This window comes from Neopelma chrysocephalum, unplaced genomic scaffold (genome assembly GCF_003984885.1).
Source record: "Neopelma chrysocephalum unplaced genomic scaffold, ASM398488v2 Primary Assembly neopelma1_77, whole genome shotgun sequence".
Taxonomy (NCBI): domain Eukaryota; kingdom Metazoa; phylum Chordata; class Aves; order Passeriformes; family Pipridae; genus Neopelma; species Neopelma chrysocephalum.
Genome location: NW_020897738.1, coordinates 6424149 through 6446772, shown reverse-complemented (window position 1 = coordinate 6446772; position 22624 = coordinate 6424149). Strand labels below are relative to the sequence as shown.

Genomic DNA, 22624 nt, shown 5'->3' with positions numbered 1-22624 from the left:
AAACTAAGCACGATAAAAGCCAAGTGAAGTCCTGCTGTCCCAATATGTGGATGGTGGGTTCAGGCAATTGCTTTCTTTAATCCCAGGTAATTCTGATCCCAGCTGTGCACCATGCTGTCCAGATTTTGGATGCCTCGGGCAAGACTGCTGCACACACTGGGCAGACACACACACAGGTCAACGGTGTTTAAAACTTCAGGAGCCTATAGTGAGGCCCCTACATCAAAGCCAGCAGCGATTCTGAAGTGTGGAGAACCCACCATTGCCTTCAATATGACAATCCTGGGAGCTCTGAGGAGCTCCAGTCCTGCTGCTCTTCAGCCAGGGAACCAGCTGGACCAGCTCAGAACAAAATGTCCATCGATGGAGGGAGCTCAGCACTACAGGTCATTAAAATCCTGCCCCAGAGGTGACATTCCCACTCCTTGGTGCCCAGGGTGGTTCAGGGGCAGCCATGGGGGCTCCAAAGGAGGTGCTGGGCTCTGCAGGCAGATGTGCAGCTGGCATCCACCAACCCTGTGCTCTTTACATTTGCATTTTGGCCCACAACAAATATATCCAAAATAGACTCCGAGATGGATTTATCTCTGCTTCATCATTTTTTCCGCTCCGAAAGACAGGCAGCCATTTGTCCCGACACCAGTCCACGCCTCTGATTTTCCCTTCTTCACTGTGGCCTTTTGGAACTGGCATCTGAACAAAGAACATTGTGGAACAGCCTCTGTATTGTGCTCCCCGCAGAGCACAGGCAGCACTGAGTTCTCTGGAGCCCTGTTTCCACGTGTGACCCAAGGCTCACACTGTGACACCCGGATGGGTTACACAAGCCTGGACGCTGCTGCTCATCCCTGGGGCTTCTGCTGCCCTGCTGGATGGCTTTGGGGCAGCCAGGGATGGAAAGAAGTGCCCAGTGGGCATTTTTACATCTCGGAAAGATGAGAAAGAAACCCCACAGAGTCCAGCCTACCCGGGCTCTGTACAGCTGAGGAGGCACCAATGGGATCCTTGTCAACAGCCGGGCACCCTGGGGACACCCTGACAGCAAGTGTTTGCTGGCACGAAACCAGATGGTTTGCAATTGCACACACGCTGTCTTTGAGTGATGCACAGCGAGCAGCATTAGGGAAGGTGAAGCTTTGGAAGGAAAGGAAGGTTGGAAGTATCTCAGAAAAACAGTGGAGTGTTGTTGCTGTTCCGCTCATCCCTGGTTCAGCCTCGATTTTGACTTTGATAGTGCAGACATCAGATTTTAGTTCTTCACCTGGGCAGTCCAGTGGGATGGATGAGAGTACAAATTGCTGTGCTGGATTGCCACCAGTCCGGCTGCTTCAGAAGGAAGTGTTAAATCCCAGGATTGGCACATGGACACACACCTGCTCTGTCTGGAGTTAGGACACACATCCCCCACGAGGACCACACCAGCTGCACAATGTGGGGACTTGGGCAGGTGGGTTTGCCTCCAGTGGTCTCTCCTCCCTAACCACCCACACAAGAAGCCCCTGCTTGTGCCACAGAACTGCTCTTGGCCACAGATCCCACAGGTTCATTACGCTCTGGGTTAAACAACATCAATTTAAATAATTTTAAAATAAACTGTGTTTTAGTTTCACTGGCTTTTCCCTTCTTTTTGGATAAAAGAAATGCTTGATTTACTGCTCTGTCTTTTGGATACCTCTCCCCCATCCCTTCTCCTCCTCCTCCCTCTCAGCCCCCGGGTGTGGGAGGTGCCTCCCTGGGTCTGCAGCCCCACGGCCCGAAAACCCCAAGGCAGCTCATCCTCACCACCCACCCCAGCCCACCCCACACTTGCTGCACCACTTTGGTGCTGTCACACCACTGCCACCACAGGGTGACACAGGCACAGAGCCCTGGTGAGTGCTCACCTTTGAAGAAGAAAGCCTCTCCCCGGATCTGGGCCACGGCGTCGAAGTGCGTGTTGCATCTGTTGGGCACATCCCGCCGGAGCCTGTGGAAAGGCGCCCGGGTGGACAGTGAGGGGCTGTGTCCCCCCCCCCGATGCCTCCCATCCCACGGACTGTGTCACCCCTGCTCTGGAGCCCCAGGCTGTGCCTGCCTGACATTCCTGATGCTCAAACCCAGCCACGTGCCCGGGGATTTCCGAGGTGAGTTCAGGCAACCCTCAGCCTGAAGACAGCTCGTGGCACACACCCCTGGGCCACCAGGGGCTGGGAGTCGAGCGAGGACACGCTCTGCATCCACCAGGCAGTGAAGCTGGTGAGGGCTGAGCTGGCCTCCCAGTCCCCCTGTGGCACAGCGTGGCTGCCCCAGGGCAGCAGGACATGTGGAGAGCAGCCAAGCAGCATCTCGCTCCAGCAGCTCAGGACGTGGCTGCTCCAGGGCTGAGCTCCAAAACGCCAGTGAGAGGAGACAGAGCTGCAAAGCAGAAAGAAAGCAGCTGAGCCAAAACAGAGGGACCTAGAGGAGCAATGGTGCCACGACATACCTAGGGAAAGATACCTGCTGAAAAACACCTGGTGAAAGGCACCCAGCAAGTGGCAGCTGAGATGCTGAGCTGCTTTAACAAGGTGGGTGGGGAAGGCAGAGAATATGAAGGACAGAGAGCCACAAAGCCCATGTAAGGAATGATGATTGATGGAGGAACAAGGAGAGGATGCTGGGAACACGCACGGAAAAGCTGCTGTGGGTGACAGGGAAGCATAAATCTAATCTGCTGATAGAAAAGTTGTGCAGGCTGCCAGCACCAGCTTCACAGCCCTCTTTGGCCACAAAATGACAGATGTGGAGGTGAACCCCACCCACCCTCCCAGCACATGGGGCAGGAACAAGGGGGTTGGCACAAACAAGTTTTCTGCTCCTCCTGTTGCTTGGTGTGAGATGATGGTCAGGAGTCAGCAGCAGGGAGAAAGGCTCTCACCTTTCTAGGTCAAAACACAGCCACAGAGAGCCCTGTGGACAAGAGCTGTTAGAAGCTACGCAGGGAGAAAGATAATTAATGGCATTCGGCACATTCCAAAGAAAAAAAAAGAACCAGGAGGTGAAGGTGACCTGCTCCATCTCTGCCACTCTCACTTGGGGCGCTCCTGGTATCTGACAAAAATGTGTGTGACCATCACCTCCCATCTTTTTGTTCCATGTTCCTTCTTCTCTTAACTGTCCTGCTGTCCTGGCAGTAAAGCAATTTGGTAACTCCAATGTTTATTAATGAGCTACATCCAGAACTTAATGAGGACATGCTGGTTGCTTGATGACATCAGTGTAAGCAGTCCTGTGTTGGAGTCAGGCTATCAGTCCACTTGTTTCAATATTCACCCCCCACAGGTACATCAGGGAGTTGCTCACCATGGAAAACATTTAGGTCAATTATGCTTGTGCAATTCAGGATACTGCTGAGGAAGTTTGATTAAAATTTCAGCAAGGATGAATTTACCTGAGGGTGATGGGGACAAATTTCCCTTAGTATGAGTAAAATTTTGAGTCTTAGGGAATCATCCAGAGGTCCAGAGAGATACCAAAGCCAGAGTGATCAGGCAAGACACTGACGAAGCAGAGCTTCACTACCACACATCCTGTGCAGGAAAGGAACAAATCTGACTTACGGGACAGTGGAGCGGTTCTCTGGCAGCTCTGGCAGGATGGGATGGTCATCTGTTTTGCTCACTTCAGGCTTGGCTGTGGGGGACACGGATTCCCTGACTCCTGTGAGGAAAGGCAAGAAGCTGTAGTGGGGAACACCATCCTCCCCACCAGCTCCACTCACTCCAGAAAACAGCTACTCCTCCCACAGCAGATCAGGCTGTAGCCCGGCGAGGGACACAAACTTACCATAGAGTTGCCAGATTCTGACTTTGTCCTCGTAAGGCAGGTCATACTTCAGAGGGTCCCCCACTGGACCTTGGTAGTAGGGTCTCATGATAGACTCTATGGCAGAGATGTGGGTCAAGCCAATGGCATGGCCAAACTCATGGACAGCTACAGCAAACAGGTCCATCCCGTGGGCGTCTGGAGATAAAGACCCAATTGAAATAAAAGTCACTGCATGATGATTGCATTTGGGGGATTTGGGTGGGCTGTGGGGAAAAGTGCAGGTATATGTTGGAAAGAAAAGCTTTGGAACAAGTGAAGTTTTTTTTCTCCAGCTGGAGACTGAAGTGTATCATACAAAACCAGAAAGCAAGCCAGACATCAGCCCACACCAGCCTCTTATACCCAGATCACTGTTGGTACCTGAGGAAGAGCTGGACAGCTCATTTTTAGAGGATTTACCCATCTTCTCCCATTCCACACTTTGTGCTGGCGGGGCTGCAGCTCTGGCATCTGCTCCCTTGTGCAAACACTTTGATCCTCACACACCATACTGGGCATCACAGAGACTTTGCTGGACATTGATACCTCCTCCTTGGATAACTTTTTCCCCTCTGGGCTGTGTCTACTATATTCTTTTCCCCAAGATTCCCTGTTTGCAATCCAAGCCCTAGTGCCTCACACCACACCCACACACAGACTCATCCCATCCTCTCCAGTGCCTCAGACACTCAGGTCAGGGGTTAATGCCTGCTACCAAACAGACACCACTGCTGCCAAAGCAAAGGAGGAGATGCTCCCAGGAGCTGTATAGGAGTGATCCTGCTCGGTGCCCTCCCACTGCCCAGCCCCAGACCAAGTCCCCAGACCACTGCTGGGCCAAGTGCCCCTGCAATTTCTGCCCTTCACTGCACAGCAATGCCCTGCAGAGCAGTACCAGAGGGCAGCAATGATTTGAAGTGTGGTTCTTACAAAGATCATGATTTCAAGTATTGTAATAAACAGGCAGTGATGTTGGAAAGGTCCCTGTGAAGCTCAGGAGAGTGCCACGTTCCCTGAGTGTGGTTGGAGCTAAAGGAGATGTTGCACAGAAGCAGCCATGGCTAATCCTGCACAGTCCTTAGTGCTCCCCACCAGCCCTGGGGTGTTGGAGGGGGGATATTTTTTTGCTGAATTTTGACTTTTCTTTCATGACTATTATTTAGAGTGTCTGTAAAGAGCTGGGATTTTTATAACCTGTGCTGTTTTCCCCAGCACTAGGGGAGAAAAAGACATATGCTCTCTGACATTTTAATGCCAAACCGACAACCTTGGGGATATTTTTATATCACCTACCAAGTTGTTGTTTTTTGAATCACTAGGGAGAACAAAATAAATAAAAGATGAAGCTCAGATAGCTCCAAGACCTTCAAAATAGAGGGCAGCTTTCTCACTGTCGGGCTCATCCCCTCATCCCTCGGCGGTGCCTGGAGGAACACTCCCTGCAGGAATGCTGGCTCTGAGCTCGCTCCTTCGAATGGATTTGTTTCACAATGAGTGTCCCAACCACCAGCTACACAAGGGGCACCACCCTGACCCCATCAGTAACACATCTGCTGTGGCAAGCTGCTGACTGCAGCGCTTCCCCCTGCCCTGTGTGTCCACAGAGCACAGCTGCTGCTTTTTTTCCCCTCCCCATAAGAGCCAACAAGCCAAAAGCACAGCAGCGTGGACCAAGGAGCAGGTGTAATCCTGAAGGATCAGCCTGTCCAGACCTTTAGCCTTCACCTCAAGACCTCCTCCAGCACGTCTGGTGAGCTCTCCCGCCCGTGAACACTCAGGGGGATGGATGGAGGTCAACTGGTGGGCAGGAGGAGAGAGGGGGGAAGGAAGAAGGTATTAGCTGCTTTCAGAGAAGACGATTAGGTCTAAACAAAGTCATTAAGCTGAGGCAGCAGGATCCCCCCGGGAGGCTGGCAAAGGAGGTGGTGTGACAAGTAAATTAGCAGCTGGTGACTCTGTCAAAACGCGCCACAAAGGTTGGGGATCTGATCCCCACAGATGGCTTTGCAGCTTAGGAACACTCGCTTCTGAAAGTCCCTCTGCTTATTAAAACTCTGCTCTAACCAGAGGAGATGAAATAAAAAATAAAAAGGAATAAAACCGTGACTTGTAACCATCCTGAGGTAAGGTAACGTACACGAGACAGCAGGAAAAACCCAGCGCTCACATCACAGGGGGCTTTTTACCTGCAGAACACAGAGCCCTTTCCAGGCAGGTCACCTTATAATAATACACTTTAAAAACAGGAAAGTGGGACGTGTGGCAGCAAAGCCACCCAAAAGATATGAAAGTCAGAGAATGCAGTCCCCATTCAAGAGCACCAAGCAGCCACACACCCAACCTGCAGCCTTCCAGGCCCAGGAGAGATGGGAACTGGGGGTGGGCAGTGGGGAGCTCTGCAACTGCTGGAATGGGGAGAACCACGGAGATGCCACTGAGGCTTGCAGGAACACAGGATATCCTCAACTCTGCCTGGGGTGATTTTGCTAGCAGGGCTGAGAGGGGGATCAGAAGAAGGTGGTGGGATCCTGAAGCCTGGGGTCAAGGTGTAGCAGAGGCTAAACCACTTTAACCAACTGGGAGCCCTTGTGTCTGGCTGCAGCTCTCCCACCCTGACCTACCTGATGATCGGAAGGTCCAATATTCATCGTCGTCGAAATGAGTGTCTCCTGCTGTGTGATGGTCTCCAGGGAAGAAAGCGTGTGCCACCGTCCCACCGGGCCCGTCGAAGGGATAGCCATCGTTGTGGTCTGCCTTGGAGAAGTCTATCTGGATGTCAGCATTGTTTCCTGCCACCTCGTGGAAATTCAGCGGGGTGATGTCGCTCCAGACCTTCAGGGCATAGTACATCAGGGCTCGGACCGTGTCATGGCCCAGGTGGGATTCTTTCGGGAAGGTGCGAACCCTGAAATAAAGAGGGCAAAGAAGAGGACAGGTCAGTAGCACCAAAGAGCTCCATGGGCCACAGGAACTGGCTCTGCAGCTGGCTGGTGCATCACAGAGCCTCAGCGAGGCCTTCAGAGCTCTTGGTGCTCCCCTGAAGTGCCCTAAAGCCCTTCACGGGTGTGTCCTTAAACTTCAGAACCACATCAGTTCCAGGGCTGTGAGGGTTTCAGAGGCTGAGTTTGGGTCTTCCGGAAATACCAAGCCAGTCTTGCCCACCAGAGAGTGAAACACAGCCAACATCTGAATCCTGATACCTCCCAACCCTGCTGTGCCAGGGGGCAGTCAGCCTCAGAGCCACACTTAGTGCACAAACTCTTGTTAATGTCCAGGACCCCAGGACTACAACCCTTATCCAGCCTTGGAAATGCCAACATCATGACTCCCTTTCCGGAGCTTGCCCATTTTTTTTTTTCCCAAGCTCCCTTTCAGACCTATTGATAATTATTTTCTCACCACTTCTTCGTCCAAGTGCAACCCAAATATACAAATGCTGTTGACGTCTGAAGCCTTTGCATCACACACAGGCCCATCAGTTTTCTTGCAAAAAAACCAGCAGGTCATTGCTCATTCTTATTGCACACACACAGAAATCCAGTACGGATTTGCTGCCTCCATATATTTCCCAGCACGTCTGCTGGAGTTATAAAATATACTCTGAAACCAGTGCACTGCCAGCAATCTCACAGACTGCAATCCATAACAAGGAGGAAGAGGAAAGGATGCATTTTATGTAAATTCAGGATGCCTCAAGCCCATTGCCTGAAGGAGACGGGCAACCTGATGGAGCACTGCAGCTGAGAAACTCTTGACTTGCTTCTTGGTAGAAAAAAGCATTGATGAGCAGGGGCTTGCAACAATTCTGCATTCAGCTCAGGGCTATTCCTGTCTCTCTGTATCAGCACCACCTCCCATGGTCCCCAGCTCTGCCTTGCCCTGGGAGAGAGGCCAGGTGGGACAACCTGTGTGCTGGAATCCGTCCTTCAGCTGCACAGTTCCACCCTCCCTCTTGGGCTGGGCTGGAATGGAAAAAAGTCAAGGTTTCCTGTATAAGCCAACTTTGAAAAAGAATTCCTAATATTGTTGATTTAATAGAGGAGATGAAAAGACAAAGATGAAACAAGGCACCCTGGCTTCTAAAGGAATATGTTTAGATAATCTTTCATTGACAATTTTGACAAAAATATACACACTTTCCAAGCAAATGTACTGTTGACTGAGTAATTATTGACAGAAACCAATTCTGCTGGAAAATTTCTGGCCAGCTCTACCCCAGTAATAACAGATACTTTATTTCTTGTGCACCAGCACACCAACCAAAGTGTTCATGAAATATTCATGGGCTTGAGAGATTTTTAAAGGCTGAAGCAACAATTATGATCACCTCGCTTGCCCTCCCACATAATACAGCTGGGAGAGCATCACTCAGCTCCACACCACTCCTCAGCACCAGTGAGCAGTAATGACCTGACTACACTTCAAGAGGTAATTACAGGTGTCAGAAAGGGATGTCACATTGCTCAAGCTCTTCCTACAGGTAGTGATTTGGGTGCCAGGAGACACCATGGATCAGAGGAAGGGAGTAGGAATGACTTGCTGGCTGAGGATGGGAGCTCTTCCTTTCACAAATATTTGCATATATCCTGTGCTCTCAGAGACAGGCAGCCCAAGCCTGGGCAAAACTAGTCAGGGTTAAATCTAGGACAGAACAAAAAGGGACTCATGGGAACAAGTAGAAATCGCACAGTTTCTCTGAAGAGCTTGGGAAGCTCATCCTAGGGACGGTGGGAATGGGGTGGGTGAATCAGGCAAAACACATCACAGCCAAATGAGCAAAAATCATTCATATCTTTGCCTTTGCTATCCCTAAACTCTTTGGGCAAAGAAAGACTTTATCAACTACTCTAAATGAGTTAACATACATGTAACATCAGATAATCGTAGGACTTTAAAGAAAACACATTTATAAAGAAGACAGCACAGAGGTACAAACAGTACGACCATGGGATTAGAAAATGCAATTTTCAGGCAATTTATAATTTATAGAAGAGACTGTGGCTGGATGTAATCCTCTACAGTACAAAAAGGTCACCTGGTTTCCAGATATTCTTTAACTGGGTGTCTTTGTCTTCGACAACACTCCTCTGGATTTAGGTGAACCTTTTGCTGCTTTAATTTCTGCTGAATAAGTCATTATACGTGTAAAACACATCATGTTTAGCCCAGGAATTATGACCTTTCTCCAAGACCACGGTGCCTAGGGCACAGACTCACACTCAGAGACACTATCTGCTCTTTCCTTCACAAGCCACGTGAGCTTTTCTTTCCTTCTTTTTCCAGCTGTAGAATGAGGATAATAAATCAGACCTCTCTTGTAAAAGGATGAGGAATAAAAAGCTCTGTCTAAAGAGACAAACATTATTGATATTCATCCCAAGCCTTGACTCCAGAAACATTAGATTAAGGTAGAAACAGTATCAATACCTATTTTGCTTCTTATAAAAGGTCCTGCACCTCTGAGCTGACCCACATTTTATTAACATGCTGCAGGTGTAAGTGAAAAGTCCCCCATCCTTTATTCATTATCACCGTCATTTTTCAGGAGAATCCCATCAGGGTTTTTCAATTCAGCATCTGATTTGATTGCTGGAGCTCAGCTAATTGTTTTCAATGAGATTAGAAAAAGACTATTATGCTGATAGGACTTTTGTTGGCGTTGCATTACCCAGTTCCACTGAAAAGGAGGCAAATTTCTAATGTCGTGCAGATAAATAACCTTCCTCCTACCTTGATTATTATTGTTATTATTATTTGTAGTAAATGGTGCTTAGGTCCCCAGTGGAGAGCACCACTCCTTGGCTGTTAATACCTCCTGAGACTCCCCTTACAGAGCTCCAATTTTGGGTGAAACCCTGATGTAATTGGAGAGAAATCTCTGTGCTCCAGACGGCCCCTGCCAAGCAGCAGGAAGGTGACAAACACTGGGCTGATCAGTCCCCTCTGGCCACCCCACCAACACTGCCTTGAGCCTCAGGGTCGGTCACATCCCTCTGCAAATCCCTCCTTTGCTTGTCCCACTCCAAAGGGACTTTGTGTCCGGGATTGTTAATAAGTAGAGACCAGAAAGGACTGATCTGCCTCCGTTTGCTATTGAGGGGCACCCACACCAACGTTAAATTCAATTTCTGGGGTCCTTTTTGGTTTTTGTCCTCCAAAAGTGGAAGAGAGATGGATGAGAAATCAATAGCTGGTTAATGAAAACACTCCTTCACCTTCCCAGCCCTGAAACCACAGACAAATACAATAAATGCTGAGAACTACCAAACACAGCAGGCTAAGGACTGCCTGACAAACCCACTCTGATTTTTTTTGGAGAGGGAGGGAAGAGGGGACAGTTGAAGGGGTGGGCATTTGCTGCCACGGCAAAGGTGCTTTTCCAGCTTCCCAGAGCCATCCATGGCATGGCAGCCCCGATCCAGTGCTACCCTGGCACTGCTGCAATTCCATGGGGAAAGCAGTGGGTGTGTTTGCACCCTCCCTCACACCTCTCCCAGCACTTTGCAAAAACTGAACATTTTTGGGTGGCCTGTAACATGCACAGAATGCCAGTCACCCCCCAGCCATCACGGCCCTGGCAGCTGCCTCCTCTCTGCTCCTGCTGCTCAGGGCTTTTCTCATGAGGGCCCCAGTTGCCTGTGGTGGGATGGGGGTGATATAACAACCCTAGAGCACCTCCACACTGAGAGGTGACGCTGTCCCCCTCGAGCATCTGTCATGCCCAGACACGGGGGACAAGGCAGTCTGTGACCAGCTGGGCTTGGGCTGGGAGGTCCCCGTGGTGGGATGCCACTGATTAAAGGATGAAAGCAGGAGGATTGGGTCCTCCATGCAGCACTGGGGGTTGCACACCCTCACCCAGGCATTCCTACCTGGCTGCCATCCCTCTGTGCCTCACTAAATCCATCTGTGAGCTCAGGCAGTGGCATATTTCCCCTTGAGTGGGCTCAGGACCCTCACAACGATGGTGGGCAGTGACTGACAGGCATCACTGCTCCTCTGCCAGCAGTGTCTGCTGCAGCTCTGACACCCCACGGCCTGAGCAGCACAGTTTCAAAGGCTGCAGCTCTGATGAAGCGGCACAAGGGACTCATCCTTAACTAAAGGCGGATGAAAGTCAGCTCAATCCGGCACTGGGCTGATACTTCAGCAAGAAAAAAAAAAATGGGAAATTTAGAAAGCTTGGCTTCAACAGCTTCCCCTGCCCCAGGGAGCTCAAAGCATGCGGAGAGAGAAGGGGCACGGCCCTGCTGCTGCACTTCCCAGCGCCGCAGGGAGGAAGAGACGGAGGTGCCGGCTGTGAACTCCCCTTCTGCAGGGCACAGCCAGAAGCAATAGAGCAAAATCAGCAAAAGGGAAAAACCAGGCTGCAAACGCCTCGGGGGGGAAGCGGCTGCGGGCAGCTCCGGAGCAGATGCCGGCAGAGGGCATCAGCAACACGCCGCTGCCGAGCACCTCGGCAACCCGGGGAGGGACAGCGCCGGGAAAATAAGGGAAAAAAATAAAAACAACCCCGTGAAAAGAAGATTTACGTGCTGTAATATCCTGGGAACTTTCCATGCGGAGACGAGGCGCAGAAAACAGGCTGTGTCTGGTGCTTTGCTGGGATGCTCTGAGGCTGTACCCTGAGCAGCCTGCACTCCCTGAACCCTCCAGTCCCACGGGCTGGCTGCACTCACGGGTAAAGAGAAGAAACCTGAGCAATCTGCATGCCTATAACTTTTTTTTTTTTTCCAAATGCTGCCTTCTCCATCAGTGCAGATGCTTGTCCTGCGACCCTCCTTTCCTATAGATTTGTTTACCCATTTGTTCCAGCCTTGCAATTGTTCGGGTTTTTCTTCGACTTTTAAATCCGTGGCACGGTAGAATTTAGTTTTGTTTTCCTCTTTCAAAATCTTCAATCAATGTGTAAAAGATAAGAGTGTAAAACTTTATGTCTCTGTTGGCCGATTTTCATGGCAGTTTCCAAAGAGCCAGTTTAATCTAAAGTGCTGGATGTAAATACTACATTGGAGTTTCTGTAATGCTTTAGTCTTCTGCTGGCTTATACAACCTACAGTTATAAAATACAGCCCTTCCTTGGACAAAAGCCAAGATTTTGGAAAGGACCAAAGAATAAAAAGCAGAAATTACTTTGTCAGGAGATTGATTTTTTTTTTTTTTATGTCTTACATATAATATTGTCTCAGACCTAAACCCCTTTTTATGGCAATCTTTGCTGCAGCATCACAATTTCCAAGGGGGTGAGGGGTATCCCAGGGCTGCATCCACCAGAACAGCCTGACCCCATTTCACCTCCATGCTTTGCTCCAGCCTGACACTGTGAATATTGTGGTAGTATGGCTGGAGTCCTGGTGGTACCTGCAGAACCAGTGCCCTGACCCTGCTGCCCAGCCACCACACCTGCCCTGCCAGGGGATGACACTCAGGTTTGTCAGGAGCTGCTGGAGCCAGGCTGTGCACAGGCCATGCCCCTGACCTGGCTCTGGCAGCTCACAGAACATCAGGGCAGGTTTTCTTGTTTCACCCAAAGGATTTTCCCCTCTCTGAAACGTGAAGTTTATTCCTCTTACCCAGACAGGGCTGGGCAACAGGCTGAGTTTTTATAATGGGTCACTTCACTACGTGAATCCATCCGTGAGCCAAAACTGTTTCTAACTGAAGCTGAATTATGTTTATCTTTTCTCAGAATAAGGTCTCAAAGGGATCTGCTGGAACAAGGACCAAATCCCTGGTAATGCCACAGTTTCAACACGTGTCAACAGCGACAGCCAAGATGAGATTTGTTACTGCAGTGGGAAGAGAACTCGCTCTAGGGCTATGTCAGGATCAAAGAGAAGCTTATAATTAAAAAGGAGAACTCTCCATAGCATCCACATGTGTTTTCAGGACAGTATGAGCATCCTATGGTGCTGACCTTTCTTAGAGGAAAAAAAATCACTGCAGCACGTGGCCTTTGAGGGAGGAAAAATGAGTCCCAAGAAGGACAAATCCTGGTGGGACAGGGATCAGTTTGCTTCCCAGCCCTGACCTGCAGCATTTCTGAAAGTTGGACCTGAGCTTCCACGTGTCGCAGGCTCAGAGTGACCCACACATGTCATTCCCTGATATGGAGGGAGAAATACTCCCCTGTGGTGAAGACTGGGAGAAAAAAAGCAAATCCATTGCCCAGAAAATGCTCCCAACCTTTGTGCTCAGGTGAGGCAAGAGAAGAAGCTCCAGCCATGGCAGCTGCTTGAGAAAGCACAAAGTCCTGATGAACTCAAGAAAAAGGTTGCTCCAACAATCATTGCAACCCAGCAAACAGCTTCCAGCTAATCCACCAGCTAAAACTGCACAATTCCCAGCCATTGCCATGTGGGTCCAAGAAGTCAAGGCTGGGACTGTCAGGAGAAGAGTTCAAATAAACAGCCTGTGGGGTCCTGGGAGCACGCAGAGACATGTTTTAAAAATCACCCTGAAACTCATCTTAAAGCCATATTTAGCACAGGTCTACGTGTGGAATTGGTCCTTTGCTGCAAGCTTTCAGCAGGGGTAGATGAATTCCTACCTCCAGGACAGGTTCCTTTTGCCCCACTTGGTGACAGCCTGGATGAATCGCTTCCTCCTGGTCTCCGCAGTGGCGAGGTCGGGCAGAGAGCAGCGAGGGGTCTTCATCAGCTCCAGTGTGGCTTCATCTAGGGTTAGGGAAAAAATGAGAAATCATGGGAAGGGTGGGCTCAGAAATCCCAGGGGGGCAAAGAGATGGAAAGTGAAGTGCTAAGAATGAAGCAGAAGAGCAGAAGTCCATGCCCAGGAGCTCGCTGGGGCGCGGCACCGGCCCCAGCATCACTCGTGGTGACACCTTGAGCCCACTACGTCCCACCACTGGCAACAATTCCTGCTGGGAGCCCATCTCTTCAAAGCACCCCTGAGCTGGGGCTGCCAGAGGGAAGGGGAGATGCCAGCCCACGGCTGGGGGTCAGGCACCAGCTCTGCTGTTGGGGTCAGTGGGCAGTTTTACTGATTTCAGGAGAAAATGCAGCAGGTCACCTCTTGCCTTACACTTTACCAGCTCTCAAAAACTTATGTAAAAAACCACCTGTGTCCAGTTTTGAAGATATTTTAGAATGTATATTTTTAATTATTCTGTTTTGTTCTCTCTTGCTGAATTTCCCATTATTCCTCTGACAAGGAGAAACATTCACATCTAAATAAACTCCTCTGTTCAGCTAGAAGCTCATTTGGAGAATGTTCATATTCCTTCTTATTTATTTTTAAAAATGAATGAAAGCTTGAAGTGTCTATTCTCAAAAGCTGAAACACAGACATGTTGTTTCATTCACCCCTTTTCCTGCTGACTTTACCTCTTAAACTCTGAACAAACCCACATCTATGACCTGCCCAGGGCAGCCGCCCCCCCCAGCCTGTTTCCAGCACTCCCTCAAAAAATGCAAATGTAAGTCCATTCAAAAGGCCATCCCTGTTCCTGGGTCTGCTGCAGCTTGTGGTGAGGTGGAACAGAAACAATTGCATGTGCTCAATGAAGAGTGGAGAGGGCAAGTCCCAATGATGGGATGCATCCGCTGCTCTGGGATGTTGGGATGGATGGAGACCTGCCTGCTAATTAGCAGCTTCTCCTTAATCCTGTCCTGAGCAGAGGAAGCAAGCTGCCCCCACGGCAGGAGGTCACAGCCATATGTCAGGGAAGGGAGGAGAGCAGAGAGGCTCCCTTCCCTGGGCTGGGATAATGCTGGCTTTCTCCTTCCCTCAATGAAGACATTGAGAGGAATGACCCCGGCCACGCTGGGGAACTCCAGCCCGGCCTTGGGCTGCTCCCTCCCAGCCAGATGTGCCACAGGGAAGCCACTCATCGCCCTGCTCCTGCTGGGCACTGGAGCTGCTGGGGCAGGAGATGGGCTCTGGGCTGGCTGGGGGTGACTGCAGAGCACCCACAGCCTCTGTGGCTGGGTGAGATCCCAGCAGAGCCCCAGGGAGCCCTGCCAGTTCCACGGGCACCCCCTGACTCCTGAGCAAGAACAAGCAGCGCTGGGATGATGCAACACCATCTTCCTCCTTTCCCTGCCTGTGCCCCAACAGCAAAGAACCCAAAATATCTACATACACAAACTGGGAAGCTTAAATCAGGATTTTTGTTCAATTCAATTTGATGCTGCAAGTAAGGCTTTGAACAGAACAACTTTCTTTTTTCGCTTCCCTTTTTTTTCTTTCTTTTTTTCTTTTTTTTTTTTTTTTGGAACACACCAAGAGCTATTTTAAGCACACTGGGAACCCCAAGGGTCTGTGGGTCTGTTGAAATAATTGCTTGCCTCAGGTTCTTGAAAGCATGAGGCAACAGAGCACCTGAGCCATGTAATTACTCTTAGAGCTGCAAACTGGGCCGTGTGTTGCATCCGCGTGAGCTTTTCCTGGGGATGCTGCTGCTCCTCAACACGGGACCAAAACCCCTTCTCCTGCTCCATGGATCTGCAAGGAGCCATCCCTGCCTCCCTTTGCACTGAAGAGGGGAGGGATCATGAGCCACTGACCTAGGACCCCCGTCGCCTTGAGCCCCCCGAACCTCTGCATGGCAGTGATGGCCTTGGTGAGCATCTCCTGCGTCTGCAGCTTCCCCGTGACAGGGTCTGGAGGAGGCAGATACCCAAATTTTGTCAGCCAGTCCTGTGAAACAAGGAGAAGGGGGGATGAGAAAAGGAAAAAAAGGAAATATAGACACAGGAAAAGATGCTCACACAGTTGTCCAAGACCTGAGCATTGACACAAAACTGAGCCCTCCTCTCCAGCATTTCCACATTCTCTGCTTTAATCATCTCCCTGCCAGTTGCCTTAAAGTATTTAGAGCCAGGTCTCCCTACCACCAGAAAGCAGTGAGGACCAGTGGAACCCCTGCACATCCCTCTTTCCCAAAGCTTTGGCAAGCAGAGCCATGTGCCAGTGATCCCCCTGCCATGGGTGCCTCGTTAAACCCAAACCCACTCTTTGATAGGAATTTGTCTCTCAAAGGACAATATACTTTTATGAAGATTTTTCTCTTCCTCTTTTCAGCCTAAACCTGATGCAAAAAAAAAAAAAGCCATAAATCTCCTTCTTCCAACTGCTTTTTAAATGTCTCGTGAATTATCTTCCTAAATCCTTTCTTACCTTCCTCCCCTCCCTCAGCAGAAGGATGAGCAACGAATAATAATACTGCACGCAGGGAATGCCATAAACACCTGCCCTCTATTTTCTTTATCTGTATCAAACATTGATCTGTCGAGACTCTTGAAGACTGATATTGATCCAGACTCCCACCGCAGTCAATACGCCACAAATGTATTGTGGTCAGATTGGTGCCACAAATCAGTGCCTGCTTATGGCTACACTCTGAATGTCTCATAGCTTGGTGTCACCTGCAGCAGCCACCCTGAATGCCACAGCATCCCCCAGCCCCTCTCTGGCAAGCCCAAATGAACAGATTCACACTTTACAGAGCTTTAGGACAGATTCCCCCACGCTTGGTGTGATTCCCCATTGGGGAGCACGGACTGCTGTGCCAGGTTTCCCACCAGCAATTCCCTTCCCTCCTCACCCTCCTTCACAGTTGCCTTATTCTTAGGGGGATGGTGTGCCCAGGAAACAGCTTAATCTGGCCACTTCTTGTTCTTTGATGCAACTCCATTAGCCACCCCCTCCCTGGGAACATCTCAGCATCATCACAGCCTCCTCTTGCCATCGGGCTGAAGGCCAGCCCAGCGCTCTCTCCTCTCTTCCCTGCTACTGTTTGTCCCTTTGCATAGCAAAAAACATTTGTGACAGAAATTAGAGATGCAATTCACCCTTGATTCTTGGTGAGAAATTGGCTGTGACACGGAGGTCGGCAGCCGGCCCATCAATCGCTGAGGATGGTGGAGTTTAATTTGGTTTCTTCCCTGGCCGTGGAGACGGTGTCATTTATCCTCTAATGACAGTGGAGACACTGCCACACCAGAGATATGCACAACTGGGGTGTGCTCAGCCCCTCCTGGAGGTGGAGGCGGCAGCAAAAGGCTGGGGAAAGCAACGGCACAGGGAACATCCAGCAAAGGCCCCGTGGGCCTTCTCTCCTTCTTATCCCAAAGGGACAGAGAAAGCACAAACACAAGTGGACCCCCCAGAGCAAATCAGGGGCTCTCTACAGAAAGGATGGAACGAAAAGACAGATTTCACAAGTCCTTTGCCTGATCTACCTTGCAAGCACCGATTTCCCTGCATGTGATTTTTCATCTGGACCGTCGTGTTTATCCTGCCTTGCTCAGGTTCTCCACAATTTTTATAAACCTCTGTGAAATTGCTCCCATTCATCTCTTGTGCAGTGCAGGGGTTCTGGCTGGTTTCCTCTCTCCCTGTAAGCAAAGCTGATCCGTAACGTTGAACTTTCACGTTCCACCTTTGCTGTGGCAGAAAATCTCAGGAGGGAAAATGCAGCTGACTCGGAGACGAGAAACACCAGCAGGAATTGTCTGACTAATTATCTGTGTGCCCTGTGAAAGCTTCTCAGATATTTTCTTGTCCTTAATAATGCAAAAGCTAAACTTATAAACTTCCATAAATGACAAAATATGAAAACATCTTCCACTGAGATAACTTCAACACGTTCCCGTCTTATTTCCACCTTTTCTCAACAAGTTTTTTTTGCCAGCTCTCATTAGCTTAAAATGTTTAAATGAAACAGTGATTTCAGCTGAATACTAAAATTCTATGAACATATTTCTTGCCCGAGCTGGCACGATAAAAAACTTTTCCTTAAAAGTGTGCTGCACTAAATGAATTGACCTAATCCCACGAGAAGATTCAGCTTCAACAACTCTCTATTTCAAAAAGTAAAAAAATTGCTCCATTAGAGAATTCAGATCAAGCCAATGCCTGACCATCTTCCAGCTCCAAGAGGAGCTGGGAACGAGTGTGGCTGCACTACATGACTCATGCCATTGGTCTGGGGCTCACAGGATCCCAGCTCAGTTTTTGTGGGAATCACCTCTTTGTGGCTCAGGTCCCCAGCTCCTCATCTCTAAAATTGATGTAATGGTATTTCCTGGGATCCCACCTACTCATTCTGTCTCTGGGAATTCTTTGGAGCAGTTCATGTCCACCTCTGCTTTACCCTGATGGTGGGGGGCTGCTGGGCTGGATCCAGCCAACTCTTTTCACAAGACACTGCCAAGAGTGGGCACACATGGTGGACTTCTGCAGTGCTGGAGTTAGCAAAGATGGGGCTGGGAGCTGGACAGGCCAAGCCAAGTCCACACAATGAATCTTCTGACCCAGCTCCATTGTTCTGTATCCTGAACGATACAGAATGAAAGGCTTCCCGTTGGCTCAGGTCCAGGGAGGAAAAAAAAAACCAAAAAAGAAGAAATAAAAAAAGCAAAGAGGAAGAACTGCATGCCTGGCAGAGACATCCAAACCCACCCACTCCTCTGCCCCTCCTCTCCATCACTCCAGATAAACACAGCTGCCAGCCAGAGCCCTCACCCTGCTCAGCTCTGAGCTGCAGCACAGGCCCCTGCAAAGCACAGCCGGGATGTTTATGGACAAAACACTGTCCCTGCGTGGGGCTGGAGGTCCCCCCTGCCCTACTGTGGATGGTGGGACTTGTGCTGTGTCCTTGGGAGTGGGGAAAAGCCATCACAACATGTGCAACTTGTGTGGCACCGGGAATGGGGGCACCCTGGGTGCTGCCCGTGCCCCATCCCCTGCAGCCTCATGAGACCAGCCACCCACAGGCATCACAACTCAAGAAATGAAGAAAACTGGAAAAGAAAAAAAAAAAAAAAAGGATTTCTTTCCTTACCTCTACAATCTCCCAATGGTTTGATTTTGCCCTTCCCATCCCACCATGGGCAGTACTCAATAAAAGACTAAGGAAATCTTAAAGCAACTGCTCCAAAGCAGAGTTTTCCTTTAAAAAAGGGACTGTGTTAGTGGAGACACAGTTGTTGTTCCTCCACGGAGCTGCTCCGTGTGTGTGGTTGGAGACAGACTGCCCACTTGGTTGGCTAAAAATAGACTGTATTGTTCTTTTCCCTTTATGTCTGGGTTCCCATATATAATGGGGAAATGCCTGGTTCTTGCCTTCAAAAATGTTTAACGGAATCCAAACCTGCAGATTTTTTGCAGTTTTATTTTTTTCCCTTTGGAGAAGCACAAAGTTAAGAAAGATGGTAATGCAGTCCTCTCCTCAGCAAACAAGGCCTGCTTCAGTTTTGGACTTTTTTTTAACTCCTTAACCCACCTGAATGGAATACCAGGGAGCAGCCAGAGACTGGGGCTTTCCATGGCCAAATGATGACCCAAAGAAAAACACTGGCTCCAGCAGCAGTGAGGCCTCTGGTATTACTTATTCAGAGACAATTTTCAGATTAAAATGGCAATTTCATTTCTTTCATCTCTCCACTTCCTTTGTATCAATACCCTTTTGTCCCAGAACCTACTTACCTGCTTCATTTTAAAATAGACGTAGATATTGTCCCTCTTTTATGGAAGATTTATGAGCTCTGTAGGTTTGCTTTTACAAATATTAATATTATATAAGCTGATGGGCTTATTCGACTGCCACAGGCAAAGAAAAGACTCAGTCAGCAAGTTTTCTTCCTGATGATTTCTTTCTAAGGGTCGTAGGTTGGCGTTTACAAGAACACAAACTAGTTCAGGATAACAAGGAGAGGATAAACAGGATAAACAATAAAACAGAAATCAGGATAAGCAGAAAAATTCCACCCAAGCCAGCTCCACACTTCTGCCTGCTCTTGCAGTGCTGAAATGACCACGTTTCTAAAGCTTAGTCCTCAAAAAATCGGGTTGTTTTTCTTTTTCTCTTGATGTTGCATAAACACACAGGGGGAAAACAGCCTTAATCCTGCAGAGGCTGTAACATTCCCTGTGCTCAGGGATGGAGATCAGGACACTGAGCTTTGCACCGGCGTGCCAGGATCCCAGGCTGGCTCCACCCCATCCCATCTTTGCCAAAGGAAGAAACTGGGTTTAAATTCAGGCAGGGGTGCAAGGGACACCCACAGTGCTCTCCCTGGGGCTGTCAGTGGTGACACCCATGGGCAGCTCTCCCTGCTCCAGACACCTCTTTGCAGCCAGTGACTAACACACCTCCAGAGACTCTTTGGATGTGCAACATGCACTGAGAGCACGCTGGTAAGTCCCAATTTCCAAATTTTCAGGGCAGTCCAAGGCTTTGGCAGAAGCAGGTTTTCTTCCACTCAAAAGATCCCTTTCATTAATACTCCTTGAAAAGCTTTACCAATCTGCACCTTTTCCTCATTAGTCAAGCAACAAGTTGGTTTCATTCATTCAAAAAGGGTCTTGTCACAGTTGAGAGGTTGAACCCTCACCCTGACCTGAACCTTGGCTTTCCAGCAGGAGCAGCCTGGTCCCTCCTCTCCCCACATCCCTGGCTGCAGCAGGAGCACAAACCACCCCAGCACTCATCTCCACGGCTCATCTCCTTGCCTTCCATGCCAGATGACCACAGAAAAACGGGCTTTGTTTTGCTGGGGTCACTGAGGGGCAAGACAACTTTGAAAGCTCCCTTTCCTGCTGGAAGTCCCGCTACACCCCGGGCGCAGCCGCGCTTCACACACGCCGGGGAGGAAAATCCAAACATGCTATTCAACAAAATTAATGACCCAGATTACTAAAATAAAGCTACAACTCAAACATCCGGAACTAATTTCTAAATTACACTTCGCTTTATCTCTACAGCTACCATTAAATAGGGTGGAAGCTTTTAAAATAATAATAAAAAAAAGAAATTAAAAAAAAAATAAAATCACCAACACCACACACGCCAGATTAAAGGAAATCGCTTTGGGCTGCTTGAGGTTTTTCTTCCAAGTTATCGAAGGTTTACAGTATTACAAATTTTTACAGTCGTTTTCCTGAGATCAAAAGACCCCAGGAACTACACCCGTTAATTAGAGCAACCACATATGGTGCCGCAATCCTCGGAGGAGCCACGGATCAGCCCCCGGGCCCCACGGAGCCAGCACTTCCCTTCCAAAGCCTGCCACGCACCCCTCTAATGAGCTATCGCACGCACGCAATCAGCTGATTAATTCATCAAGAGGAAAAACACCTGCAGTTTTGGATTACAACCAGGATTTTTGGGTGATGCCACCGCTGGACCGGTTTTGTTGGCTCACGCCACAGGAGTTGCTTGAATGCAAACAGCTCTTTAATTCAAGGGAACGCTGTGCACGGAATCCAGGGTGGAAGTTAATGCAGCTAATGATTTCCTCTCCCTACTCCTTGCTAAATGTTCGATTAGGTTAACAGCAGTGGCTTTGGAAAAGGCCACCACCTACAAGTTCTGAAGACAGCAGGTCACCTGGCAGGGGACAGATCAGACCATGGGATGACAGTGGATCTGGGATATCCAGGTCATTAAAGATCCAGTGGAGAGAGCACCTCTGCTCCGGCACAGCTCTTCCCAGCCAGCAACTGGATGCCAACTTGGCACATCCTGTCAGACGTGGTCAGGTCTTGCATGTTGCCTCAAATGCTTGTTTGCACGACTCTGCTCACCTCACCACTCTCCTGGGTGCTGGGGGAGGATGTCCTCACGGGCAAGGTGGGCGCAGAAGAGGCTGTGGTGATCTGAAGGCAAGCTTCACCCACTCTGCAGTGGATGTTACACAAGGTGTAAGCATCTCTTTGGTTGGATGGATACCCAGAGCCTTCCCAGAAACACAGAGTTAATCAAGTGATATTGCAGAAGCAGAAGGAAATTCTCTGCAGACCACAGAGACAGCCTTTTCAACCCCTTTGAACTGAAGATCAAAGAACCAATTCCCACCCATAGAAGGCAGCAGAGCAGCGCAGTGCAGCACAATGTTTACTACAGCTGCTTTAGGTTTCTTTTCAGAGGACGAAAAAGAGACAAAACATATAAACAAGATACAGTTTATTCTGCATTTTCAACATAAATGTGTATTTTTCTTGGTGGAGATTTAATACACCAGGGCTTTAGGGAGTCCTTCAATCACTGGATGTTTTCCAGCATGTTCTGAAAACTTCCACTCTAAGGCAATGAACGATGCAAAAAAAAAAAAAAAAGTGTGTAATTGAAATTCCACATGACCATCAAAAAGCAGCCTCCACAGGAACAGTTTTTTGTTTTAAATCAGTCCTAGTTTTGCACTATGCTGCCTGTTGTGGTGAAGAATCCTTTGTCATCAATGAGTTATCTAGGAGGGACAAGAAGAAATTCCTAGTGTCTGTTGAACTGTGATGGGAAGTTAGGTAAGTGATAGAATTAGCATCTTTTTGCTACAGAAATAGCTCTAAACCATGTAACTCATCTCTTAGCATGGTTAGTGAAAATAGCCCTGCTCCTTCCACACAGGTGTAGTTGGAGGCTGCTGGCGGTGGGTGCAGGAATCTCTCACCTGACAGCACCATGTCCTGGGGACAGGTTAAATTAAGTGTCACCAGATACAATTCTTACAGCATTTGTAAGCCCAGAACTCCTCTCCCCACATACCCAGCCACCGTTCACACGGAGCCAGGGAAGAGGTTTCCCTGCTCAACACAGCACAGTAAATCACAGTGAGAGGTTGCCTCATCCCTGAAGTCACATCCTCTCTGCATGAAGGAAAACCCAAGCCAAGACTTTGTGAATTCAGGGTTTTCTGGGCACAGGACACGGGACTACCCGTGTTCTCCTGGAGGATTTTGTACAAGGCTCGTTGGAGTCCAAAGCTGCTGGGGGGTGCTGTGAGCAGAGCCAGCTGGACAGGGCTCCTCAGGAAACATCTGCTGGATGGACAGA

The 22624-nt window shown here is 49.2% G+C and overlaps 1 protein-coding gene across 2 annotated transcripts in view; it reads right to left on the bottom strand.

The window, feature by feature from the left end:
* The window catches only part of MMP17 (matrix metallopeptidase 17), a 60618-nt gene that overhangs the window by 7511 nt on the left and 30483 nt on the right, over positions 1-22624 (bottom strand). Inside the window, exons 1-7 of one of the 2 annotated variants that reach the window (XM_027689633.1) lie at positions 17934-18018; positions 15354-15486; positions 13376-13502; positions 6447-6730; positions 3805-3981; positions 3579-3678; positions 1884-1966 (exon numbers count right to left, since the gene is read on the bottom strand). In XM_027689633.1, the coding sequence (XP_027545434.1) occupies positions 1884-1966; positions 3579-3678; positions 3805-3981; positions 6447-6730; positions 13376-13502; positions 15354-15417 (835 nt within the window). In that variant the 5' untranslated portion in view covers positions 15418-15486; positions 17934-18018. Of the gene's footprint in view, positions 1-1883; positions 1967-3578; positions 3679-3804; positions 3982-6446; positions 6731-13375; positions 13503-15353; positions 15487-17933; positions 18019-22624 lie in introns of those variants that run through there. The other variant, XM_027689632.1, reaches the window with a different exon arrangement.